The 12901-nt window shown below is 31.4% G+C and overlaps 3 protein-coding genes across 3 annotated transcripts in view; 2 read left to right on the top strand and 1 right to left on the bottom strand.

Moving 5' to 3' along the window:
* The window catches only part of LOC121203459 (peroxisome biogenesis protein 1-like), a 3287-nt gene extending 3210 nt beyond the window's left edge, over nt 1-77 (top strand). The window contains exon 6 of the mRNA XM_041079383.1: nt 57-77. Coding sequence (XP_040935317.1) covers nt 57-77 — 21 coding nt within the window. The remainder of the gene's footprint in view (nt 1-56) is intronic.
* A 45-nt stretch (nt 78-122) lies between these two features.
* On the top strand, nt 123-2905 carry LOC121203542 (cyclin-T1-4; the record flags this gene model as incomplete). The annotated part of the gene is given in 4 exon segments (XM_041079647.1): nt 123-257; nt 899-1074; nt 1159-1310; nt 1604-2905. Coding segments are annotated over 4 exon segments (1482 nt in total), but the record flags the coding sequence as incomplete, so codon positions are not given.
* Nucleotides 2906-3600: 695 nt separating this feature from the next.
* LOC107915686 (LOB domain-containing protein 4) lies at nt 3601-4880 on the bottom strand. Its single transcript, XM_041079648.1, has 2 exons — nt 4444-4880; nt 3601-4296 (listed from the first exon to the last, which is right to left on the bottom strand). The coding sequence occupies exons 1-2, from the start codon at nt 4621-4623 to the stop codon at nt 3961-3963; spliced, it is 516 nt and encodes a 171-aa protein (XP_040935582.1). The 5' UTR covers nt 4624-4880; the 3' UTR covers nt 3601-3960.
* Nucleotides 4881-12901: the final 8021 nt, after the last annotated feature.

The raw sequence follows: 12901 nt of genomic DNA, 5'->3' as shown, positions 1-12901 counted from the left end.
TAGCTTGTAACATAATTCCTTTGTCCACTTAACCAATCATTCTATTTCTGATGTAGATTTTTAATACTGAGTCTTAACATTTTTTATCATCACCTGCCTAACTTCATTTCCATGCTTGACAGACCATTGCCACTGTGTGCATGTTCCTTGCTGGGAAGGTTGAAGAGACACCTCGGCCATTAAAGGATGTTATTCTTGTTTCCTATGAAATAATACACAAAAAGGATCCTGCTGCAGCCCAGAGGATCAAACAGAAGGTATTCTTCAAATTAGTGGTGCTTTTACCAGTCTATTTGTGTGCTTCTTTCCGATGCTCAAGTTGCCTCTTGTACGTCGTGTCTGTTGCTACTTGACTTGTGCAATTGTTCTCTAACCTGCTCTCACTTGCCATTCCATTTGTATAATCTTTCTCATTCATTTTTCGTGCTTTTTAGTTATCTATTCCACTCGGTTTCTTATTCCTCAGGCATGTAAGACTGGCCCTTCTAGTTTTTTAACCTTTTTATAAATCTAACGAGCCCAAATTCCCATGCACAGTTCTGTACTCAGGTCGAGAACTTCACCTTTGTGATGTTAGTCTCATGTAAAATTTGTCCAATCTGTTGTTATGGGGTTATATGTTGCCAATGTGTTTAAATACTTGGCTGAGATCTCTTCCCTTTCCTTCTGTTCCTCTTGAACTCAAAGTAAATTTTTGCTCAGATTCTACATTTTCCCTCGAACCACTGTGTTCTTGGGCAAAGCATCTCCTTGCTACCTAACTTTTTTAAGTTAATTTGAAATGTGGCATATCTTACTCCTCTTTATTTTAAAAGAGAAAAAAAAAAAAAAAAAAAACCCTTCTGTTTGCACAGTTGTAGTTATATGAGGGACTCATTAACCTTGATATATATTGCAGGAAGTGTATGAGCAACAAAAGGAACTAATTTTACTTGGGGAGAGGGTTGTACTTGCAACTTTGGGTTTTGACCTCAATGTCCATCACCCATATAAACCTCTAGTTGAGGCTATAAAGAAATTCAAGGTTGCCCAGAATGCTCTTGCTCAAGTTGCATGGAATTTTGTTAATGATGGGTATGTTTAACTGGTGTTTCTTCAAGTGTTTAAAATGATCTCTTCCTAGTGCTCAATTTTGACACACTGCAAAGCGGCATGCAGGCTGAGGACGTCGCTCTGCCTGCAATTTAAGCCCCATCACATTGCGGCCGGTGCCATTTTCCTTGCTGCCAAGTTCCTCAAAGTGAAGCTTCCGTCAGATGGTGAGAAGGTCTGGTGGCAAGAATTTGATGTCACCCCACGCCAATTAGAGGGTTGGTTTCCTCTCCATTACTTTGTAATGAAGATCTTGCAAATAAAATTCGACAGTTACTAAATGGTCCCATGGAACTGGTATTGTTTATGGTTGCTTCTCTTAAAATTCATCCAACCACTGGTTACAGCTATCTGTTTCATGTCTTTCCTTTGGTTTTGGTAGGCAGTCTGCTTATTCCCATTCTTTGTGAAAGGCCATGGATGTTGCAGTAATAGCTTAGCTGTCTTTTTGCGTCTTTTTCCATGTGGCTTTTGTAGGATATTCTACTTAGTCATTGTGGTTATCTTGCAGAGGTTAGTAATCAAATGCTTGAACTTTATGAGCAAAACAGAGTACCCCCATCTCAAGGTAGTGAAGTAGAAGGAAGTGCTGGTGGTGGCGCAACTCATCGAGCCCCAGCAAAACATCCTTCTGGAAGTGAGGAAAAACAAGCATCGTCAAGGTCAGCAGCCGACCATTCATCTGCAGACAATCATGGGATGCCTTCAAGAGCTGCACAAAATCAAAGTAATGATAATGGCAGTGGAGAGATGGGCAGTGTTATCACCAATCACAAGATGGATATGGAAACCAAGGATAATCAACATCCTGAGCAATTGCCCCATAAAGAGAACACAAGGGAAGTTTCAAATAAGTCTAGGTCTGCAAATGAGCGAACTGGGGAAGACGACCAGGAAAGAAATGGTGGAAGAAATGACATTCAAGAAACAGGCGAATGGAGAGATGAGGGAGCATCACGTAGGGCTAGCAGTGTGATTGGACGAAACTTGGACACTAGAGGAGGGCCCATCAGCCAATCTCCCAAAGAGGCTATTAAAATCGACAAAGATAAGGTGAAGGCTGCGCTTGAGAAAAGGAGGAAGTCTCGTGGGGAAACAATGAAGAAAAAAGATGTCATGGATGAAGATGATCTTATTGAGAGGGAGCTGGAGGATGGGGTTGAGTTGGCTGTGGAAGACGAGAAAATCAAGAGAGAACATCGACAGAGCTGGTCTAGGAATGAGAATCAAGATCATGTCAAGGACCATGGGGAAATGGGAGAGGGGAATACCTTTGTTACGGAGGGGCAGTCTTCTAGAGGATTTGAAACAGAGGGTGCGGAAGAAGGTGAAATGCTGGATGATGCTTCCCCAATGGTGAACAGCCGAAAGAGAAAACTCGGAAGTCCACCTGAAAGACAATTGGAAGGGAAGAAGCGCCATGAGTACATGTCAAGTTACAATCATGATGCCACGGAAGATGGGCAAAAATCGGGCCGGAGTAGTTATGCAGATAAAGAACATAGAAGGCATGCACATGAGAATCATTAGAATCGTTGGTGAGGCGGTAAAAGAATGGTAGTACTTTTACTGAAATGAGCGTGTATGATTGGATACTGATTTCTGACCATTGTTATTGATATTTTTGAACTTTGCATATCCATAAATGGTCAGAGTGATCTGGCAGAGATGTACCTAAATGTAGTACGTTTTCGATTTGCCTACAATGGCGCATATCTTGGCTGTAACAGGATGTACCAACGAGGATAGTTCTGTCACCATATTGGCAGGGGGCTTCATGACAAAGTAAAGAGGCAGTTAATTATTTAGTTCATATATATGGAAAAAAAAAAAGAAAAAAAAAGGAGAGAGTAAGAGAGGAAAACATTTCCTTCAAATTATTTAACTCTTTTGGGATGCATGATGGTTGCAATGGATCTGTCTAAGGTGGTCATGTTAATTTTACTGGTATGTTTTCATAAACTTGGGTTTGATTTTTTGAGTTCTGGTGTTTTTTACCGATTTGAGACTTCCCAACTCTTGTTTGAATGCTGATAGTTCTCTGTAATATGTACTGATGTGGGACGATTATCGGACTTAGTTCATCAACAACCGCAATTATCTAAGAATGTTTCGACAACCACAATTATCTAAGAATGTTTGAACTGGACCTGATCCGTAGGTCAAGGTATCAGTTTAGTGAATGATTTTGAATTGATTAGATGGAGAATTAGTATGGATTATTTTGAATCGGTTTAAAAATTGGTTGAATTGAATATCTTTTTTCTTTTTAGTTAAATCAATCGCACCAGTGAACTGATAGTCTTGATCAATTTGATTATTGATTTGGTTAAAAAAACATTGGCAATTATGCTCTTTGGTTGAATTGTGGAACTACTTTCTTGTTCGTATTTGATATTTGTATAATTGTATCTGATAAAGATTTTACGGTATAATAATCATTCAGGTATATGTTATATATTTTATATACTCTGAGTCTGGGTAACTTATATCCGAGGAAATAATAGATAAGGTTTTCATCGGTCCATTATATAAAAGTACTCGCTATAATGGAGAAATTTATGTACCAGCTTCAGTAAATTATATAAATTACTCACTATATAAGGGTATTTTTTTGGGTGGGGAAACATATATAAGGTTAAAATTGTATATGTACATAATATATAGTTAATGAACATGACCTTTGCAAAACTATAATAAGCTAAATGACCTTGACGCCGCCACAGCGCCACCGCTACTGCCACCACCTCCCTTTTTTTCCATTCAAATTGCTGTATATAAAGGATTTAGGTATTATACCGTAAGGGAAATTAAGCATAGGGTGACAAAAATGTAGCCTATATAGAGTAATAATATATAATAATTAAGCTAGCATGACCACATGGGTTCTCCCAAGCTAGCCTGGTCCATTACCACGTCCATGTCAAAAATGGGCTTGACTTGTGAACCGTGGTTGGAAGAGGGTGACCCGCTATTAGTTGGGCTTGTAGGGGCGAATCCATGATGTGAATAGGATGCAGTCTGCCTCACCTTGAGGTGCACCACCTCTGCCTGGGCCAGTGCCAATTGGGTTTGAAGGGTGTCTATCTGCTGCTGCAGTGATGATATGGCTCCCACGCAACCGTATACGGGGTCACGTACCCGGGCGTTGGCCTCATACACCATGCTACTCACAGCGTCTCCCCGTTGGTGCACCGGTAGTTCCTGCAAGTTTAAATCCATCAGCTTGCTGATCCATGAGCTCATAGTGACATCATGTTAATTTATTAATTGAAGTCACAGCAGTTTGAGCAAAGCTTAAGGGGTATGGGAATGATGAAGAAAGGGGTGCCATCCCAAATAAAAGAAAACCTGAAGCATCTTGTTGACATTGCTAGCACCGAAGACCTTGTGGACATTAGCAAACTTGTGGGGCTCATCAGCTGGGAAATAAGGAGCAAAAACACAGTCATGGGCGCACCTTCTCCTTAGAAGTTTGCATGCTGCACATGGCGACGCTGCTCCCTGCTTTCTTCCTCCACTCTCCTTCATTCTTATCCAGTACCACCACTACTCCCTCTCTCTCTCTCTCTCTCTCTCTCTGTGTGTATATTGTAGGATTACCTTTACAAGTCTTAAAACTTTACTGTCAATAAGAAAAAGCTCAAACCCTAGTTTAATTGCAGGTTGTTTTCCCTACAGGGAGATGATATATAATATTAGAGTAGGTAGCTGAAACTCAAGGACCAACACATACTAGCTGAAGAAGATGAAGAATAGGTAAAGAGAGAAATAATGAGAGCGGAATTAGGGTTGAGGTGTTATTAAATAAGCAAAAGGTCTGAGGTGCGGACCCATTTCTTTAGATTTTGGTTGGACAAAAGACATATCACCACCATTCTGACACGACACATTTAGCTTCACTTTTTTAATTCTACTTTATTATTATTATTATTCAATGACTTCTATTTTAATTTTAATTTGCATGCTACTATTGTTTAGAATTTTTAATGTATTAATATTAGATATTTTTTATGTATATTTTAAAACTTACAAATATTAAATATTTTATAATTTATAATTTTCTCTCTCAATAATATTATCTTTAAAATTATTAATAAATTTTATCTCTAAAAATATAATGATATTAGCTAGATTTTTTAAATATAAACAAGTATATGTTCCATAATTTCATTACTTCTAAATTTAAATAAAACAATTAATCTCTTAAAAGTACTTTAAAAATGATTTTGGATAATAAAAAGAAAGTAGGGTGAGTGCAGCATGCGTAGGTAGGAAAATAACATGTTAATTTGAATTATATTTTCAACATTAATCATTACATACATAATACAGTTTGACCAACAATTAAGGACCCAACTCCAATGCGCACGTATTTAGAATTAAATTTATATTTTTATAATAATAAAAATATAATTTCATCTTTATATTTTTATAATTTTTAAAAAATTAAATTAAATTTTATTATTTTAGAGATAAAATATAATTTTACTATTACTAATTAAAATTTTATAAATTATAAATAATTTAAATAATAAAATTATTTTAAAAAGCCACAGACCTACCAATCCCTTTGCTCCGCCACAACACATATAAATAAATAAACCTTCAAACTTTTTTTGAAATTTAGATATGCATGATCGGCCATTTATGATGCTTGAATTTTCTGGTCAATTATTAATTAAAACATATTTGCATGCTGCACTAGCCCATAAAATAATGAATACCAATGGTTACATACATATACATATATATATATTAATTGAAATCATGCGGTTTCTTTTTTTGTCAGTGATATTTGTTAACTTTTTTATTTCTATATTTATTAATTTAAAAAAAACAGTAGAAAAGAGCACTTATTGAGACATTTCTTTGCATTTTTTATACAAAAAGATTTTATTTTTTTTTAAAAATACAAAATATAAATACTTTAAACTTATAAAATTAAAAAGAGAGATCAGAGAGAGAAAGAGGCTTGAATAATTATGATAGATTGTGGAGGCAGAAGAACATGAATTGTCAAATTGTCCAACTTTGGGTGCATGCCAAAATCATTCATTTGTGCCTCCATTTCCAAAAGAGAAAGGTGGTGAAGGATAATACGATAAATGACATGGAATTTAAATTTATTTTTGTAAAAAAAAAAATCAATAAGGCAAGGCAAATGGGGCCAGTGACAAGGCCACAGTTCATAATGAGGTGCTCAATGCCAAAATCTTTGAGTTAATGGATCCAATAATTAATCATATTTTTGGTCAACTCTAGTCTCCTACCATTTGGGTCAATGATCTAGGGTTTCACTACCCTACAAAAACATTCCTCATTAAGAATTAATTCTTCTTAACACTGTTATTTAAGGTATATATATATTTGCACTATGTGATTTTTAGTTGGTTAAAATATGCTTTTATGTAGTTGTATTTTTCTTATATTTGAAATTTAATTTTTTATTTTTATTTTATGGAGTTTAGTTTTTTTACTTTTTAAATTTAAAAAATAAAAATTCAATTGTTAATATTATTGAATTAAATTCAAATTTATTACAATATCATTTTTTTTTATTTTAAAATGTTACACACCAATGAATTTAACAAAAAAATATTAATAATGTTAACAATTGGACTATATTTCAAATGTATAAAGAGTATAATGATCTAGAACAGATTTTAGCCTTTTTAATTTAAAGGTTAAATACATTTATAAACTATGCTTTCTCACATAGAAGTGATATTGGTTCAATTCAATAGGGCTTTTTTGAATTGTCTATCATAATCTGGTTTAGTTCATTCGGTTTTCAATTTTTCATTTTTTTTAATTTTGAGGCTTATTTTGGAAAAATAAGTTTTGTTTATTGGATTTTGAATGTTATTTGGTAAAATTTTAAAGTTTTTCTCGTAAATTTTTCTTAAAAAAATATTTTTCAAGTAAATAAAAAATAATCAATAACTTTATTTAAATGGCCTTTTTTCAAAGAATATTTTTTATATAAATCTTTTAAGTCATTTTCACTCTTTTAAATATAAAATATTTTTTTATATCATAAAAAATAAATTTAATTATAAATTAGATAAAAATAGAAATCAGTTTGATTTCGAGTAACACGATTTTCTAACATGCATTTCATAAACCATCCAAATACCTCAATTTAAATTGATTTTTCGATTTTATTGCTCACTCGTAGCTCCCATCACATATTTATTATTTATTCACTCTAAAAAAATATACATTTAATATGTTTTTATTTAATTTTCTTCGTCATAATATAATATCAATATATTATAAATAGTGAATTTGGCAACATATAGATTTGGGTAAATTGCAATGTGATGGAAAAAATAGGTAGCCATAATATAGATTATGAGAACAGAGGAGGGTGGGTAAAGCGAAGAACAACAATAATAATGAAAGAGAAAAATGGAAGTGCTTCACTGCAACAACTGCACACTTTGCTGCTTTGGAAGGAACAAATACACAACCCATTTGGTCAGTTAGTTAGGTGAGCAATCATTTCATATTTTTGTTTAGAAAAAATTAGTCAAGCAATTTTAGTCAAACAAATGGAAATTAATCTTTTTTCTTCATCAAAATATTATAATCATTATCATAATCATGTTTGTCAAACTTCGAATTAAGTGTTATTCAATATTTTTTTTTTAGAAATTTGAAGATATGTATATAAATATAGTTATATAATTATAATAATTTTATCTAGAATTCGATTTAAAATACTCATAATTTAAATAATCTCATATACTTCATTTAGGAAGGAGATTTTTACTTTATTTTCTAAACAAGAAAATTATCCCCTTCCATCTTGACCTCCAAGCTCAACTTCTGTTAATATTATATATATATATTGGAAGAAAAAGGGTCCCAGAGTTGTGGAAAATGGTGAAATTGAATACTATTTGGTAGTCTAATTCATGTGAAAAACAAGACATATAATTAGGTTGTGTTAGTGATTGGCAACATGCAAATACTAGGCAGGGAATATCCAGACTACAAATGTTGTCTGTTGGCGGAAAATGGAAGTCTATTTTGCCAAAATTCTTACATTATTAAAGGGGAAAAAAAGGGTATTAATGATTATAAAATTCTAAGTCTTTGGTGTTGAACTCGTGACATGCTTGCTTGTTTCTTATGGAATATGATGATGCTGTGCGGAAAAAGTACAGCCATTAGAATTTACAACATCTGAAAAATCATGTGAAAATTATAAAAAAGAAAATCTTAAAAAATAAAATGAAATATTGAAATTTCTTGTATATTCAAAGAACATTTTTTTAGTCTTTCTCCACATGGGATTAATGATTAGATTTGCTTTTTTTTAATCTTTGTCATAGGTTTTTTTTTTGCAACCCTAACGTGGAGTTAAAATTGATCCGCCCTACTTATTCAATTATGAACTTTTTTATTATTCTTTTTACAACTTCACCTCAAGGATTCAACATAGAACCACGTTTGGTCCACCCTGATTACTTCACTTCTTGGGGGTGCTCAACGAGGAATCAAATAATCAAAGATTACTCTAATACCACTAATCAAGATCATTATTCTCTTCCTAAAAGATATATATAATATAATTTATTATACAGTCTCCTATATGCTCAAAAATATTTACTTTTCAATGAGAGATTAATGCATCTTACCAATTTATTTAAAGTTATTGTTGTAGTTACAAAATTACTGTTCTTAACTCAAATGTTGAGTTTAGTGTCCAAATTTCAAATAACATTCCTAATTAACCATAAAAATTGATGTTATTGAGGTCACTTCTTAATAATAAATCAATCAATCAATCAATTGAGCTAAATACTAAATTTAATTCACATGTATTTTCTTTTTCTCATTTGACTTTTGTATAGGATTCTCTTTTATTATTGACCAAATTAAAACTTGAGAAACAATAGTCAAATTGTGGCCATTTTTGAAGAATATGGGATTGAGAAATTAGGGGACAAAAGTTTGATGAAGCAATCAGTTATCAAATTTTCTCACCTAAACTTTATGCCAATATTGTCAATTTAAGTAAATCCATGAAACTCCTCTATTTGATATTTGCAGCCACCCTATTTCCCCCTTTTATAGAAATTTAATCTCTTTTCATATCTTGAATTCACATATGCCAATCTGTGTTGGATGGGGTGATTTGATGCAATAAAAAATTTGTGAGGCCAAAATCATAGATTCAAAATATAAGTTTAAACATTGAGTATTATAGCTCAAAAAGGAAAAAAAAATCAAATTATGAATAGGTTTGATGTTACATCTATCAAATCAATGAGAAATCTAAATGTTCATTGAATTCATTCATTTTCATTAAATCTTTCTTTTTTTTACAAAAAAAAAATTGCATTCTCATGAGCTGTAGCTTTGAATGATATAATAGAATACCTAACATCCACCATTTTGAAACTTCAAATTATGCATATATTTAAAGCAAGCAAATGTATTTCAAGCAATACCAATACAAGTTTAGTCAATTAGTGAAGAGAATATGCAAGGAATATTCATATAGGGAAGATTTTTATTTTCAAAGAGTGGAATTATTTAATAGATTGTTAATGTAGTTTTTAGATTTTAAAAACAGAGTCTTGTTCCATTTTAGGTGTAGTAAAAAACTAAAATATTGAATATTAAAAAGTGAAAATATTTGAAGTACATTTGATGAATTTATACTAAAAATGTATTAAGTACATTTGATGAAGAGGTCGCAAATTACAGTAGTTGATTTTATGGTTAAGTATTCCACAGAAATTCATTGGTTTGAAAAACCACCGCAATCAGCTAGAAGTTTAATTGAGGCGGATTATGTTCTTACTTTGAGTCACTAGTATAATTTTTTGAGTTTTTCGCTATCTTTTTTCTACCAAAAAAATATTATTATCATATAATGCAAAAGTGAGACTTTATATGCAATTAAGCTTTAATATTGTTAGCGAAAGTTGAGGTCTTGCATCTTGATTACTCAGATTTAAGTCTTACAATGTGCATGTACGGTTCTCTAATCCCATCATGTGCACGTACAATCATCTATGTATGTGTTATAATGGTTTGATTCTATAGTTTTTCAAAATATTTACTTATAATATTTTTTATAAGAAAAAAAAAAGAAAAGTGAGGGTCAGCACCTTTCCACTTCCATTATTGATTTAATTTGTTGGACATAGCAAAATTAAACTATATTTAATATATTAATAATACATAAATCATTAAATTAACTAAACCACCATATATAACTCCAAAAAGAATTTATAGAGGAAAAATTTTCAATGCATTTTGCTTGTGAAAATATCATTATTAGATACAATAAACTTAGAGAAGAAAATACTCGTATTATAATGAAATATTGTCAGCAAAGATTTTCTGATTACAATGGTAAGATCCTGCCTATTTCTTGACGTGAACAAATTAAATACTAGTAATTTTTGGTGACATTGACCTTTGTAAGGATATATATATTAACAACTTAACCCAAAAGTCATAATAAGCTCATGCATTGGGTATAATAATTAAGATTTCTTATCAAAGTTGAAAGTTTCTTTGTTTTATTTAATTAGATCCATATCCCAATTCCAATATACTGTTTGATGATCTCATATTGGATAGGGAATAATTTTTATTAAGAGTTGCTTGAGGTTGAAGCAAAATCTTTTTAGGTCCAATGTCCATTTAATTAATCCAATAATCAATGTTTTTTACCGACAATATATGTTTGTAATCTTAAACCAAAATTATGATACGATAAGATTCCTTTGCATGCTTTGTGTATATGACTACTTTTTGTAGCTCATTGTCGACCATATAATATATAGAGTACAGTATTTATAATATAATATGACCCAATATGTCAAATCTCATCATCATCATGTGCCTATCTTGTCTTGTAAGTGTGTTTTGGGTTTTTGTTGTTACATGATCATTTTGTCTTTGTCTTTTGTTAGTATTAGAGAGTTTCAAAGGTATATATATGAGCAAAGAAATGGGATAAATTTATGTAGAGTTGGTCTGTTTTTTTTCTTTTTCTTTTCTTTTCTTTTGGAGAGGCGAGGGGACAAAGGGGAATTATATTTAATCATTTCTTCACAAGCCCTAATTAGACTAATTAGTCTCTCTGAACTATAACTTTAATGATAATATTATTATTATGCTCTTTTTTCTCTTTTGACATTTCAATCCAAAGCAAAGCATGGAAGGATGTGAAGACTTGAATTTTCCTTCTTTTTTCCTCTTCTTACAAAAATGTGGCAGTTTGAAAATACTAAAATGTTGCGGATATTAATATCCAATGGTAATTTTATTGAATGATATTTTTGAAAAACTATCAAATTTTTATATTATAAAATTCATCTATTGGTTTAAAAAATTATGTTTAAGTTAGTTAGTTTTTATGTTTTTTTTTAATTTTTAAAGGTATTTACCGAGCAAGCTTAGTAACTAATCTTCCGTATTTTGTAGACTCATTATAAATACTGATCACGAGTTTTAAAGTTGCTCCATACTCAAGTCGAGGATCGAACCCTTGACCACTGATTAAGAGTTTTTATGTTTTATTTTGATCAATTTTAGTTCTTTGTACTTTTTGAATTTGTCAAATTTTGTCTTAATATATATTTTTTAAATATGTCGGCTAAATTCTGCTATTAGTTTTATACTATGGGTAAAATTGTAAATTTAGTCAAAGTTTTCTAATTTAATCTTTTTTAGTCCCTATACTTTTCAAATTTAGAATTTTCAGTTTTGACATTAAGTCTATAAACTTTCTTGTGCATAATATGTAAAAATAACAAGCTGACATGGCATTACACATGTCATACTATGTTTGTCGCATAAAATTTTGAAAATAACTAAACTTAACCTAATGAATTTAACAACAATCGTTTAGCCAAGACTGAGATTTTAAAATTCAAAATATAAATGAATTAAAAAGGATCAAATTAAAATTCAGAATCGAGTTAACAATTTACACATAATGCAAACACTAATAACATAATTTAACCTTAAAAAAAACACCGACGTTCATAAGAGTTTTCCAGCACCGTTTAGTGCATCATCCTTTTTGACTTTATTCTGTTGGTTACAAGACAAATTGGATTTAAAAATAATTTTTAAAAAAATAGTGGTACGTACGAAATGGTCAAGGGCCATAATTCCATCAAAGTTGTATACTTTATTAGGAATTTTGATGAAGCAATATCTCTTAGAAGACCCTTTATTGTAAAAAAGACTAAGAACATGAAGGGCCTCCTCAATCTTTCTTGCCTTGCTCTGACTGATGCAAAAGGAATCCCATGATCATATTCACCCCCACATTTTTGGATTTTCATTGTATATGTACTAACATTGCTGCACAATTTTCATGATCTAACATAATACCATAGGAAGTGGATTCTCCCAAAACCAATCCCTTTTTACTATTAAAAATAACTTTACCAACATGATTTGTTTTTGCAAAAAATAAAAAATAAAAAAACCATAGAACGATAAAAGGTCGAGCTACGATCATTTCAACTCAACGATTTAGTTCTATAAACACTTCACATCATATTGAAGTTTTTTTTCCAAATGGGATAGAACTACAATAGTCTATGAATGAAGATGGTGACATTTACATGCTACTGTTTCAAGATTGTTCTTGTTTCACACACTGACAGCAGCAACCAACAAGAAATTATGGTCATCTATTAATGATTAATCTCATCAGTAATGACATGTATTGTTTCTTCAACATTAACAAGATTGAAATTCAATGAAATAAAAACTGACCATAAGACTTAATCCTACTAGATTTCTAAATGAAGGAAATGTG

The sequence above is a fragment of the Gossypium hirsutum genome, chromosome A10, assembly GCF_007990345.1.
Source record: "Gossypium hirsutum isolate 1008001.06 chromosome A10, Gossypium_hirsutum_v2.1, whole genome shotgun sequence".
Taxonomy (NCBI): Eukaryota; Viridiplantae; Streptophyta; class Magnoliopsida; order Malvales; family Malvaceae; genus Gossypium; species Gossypium hirsutum.
Note: the sequence above shows the minus strand (reverse complement) of the source record. Positions and strands in the feature narration are given on the sequence as shown.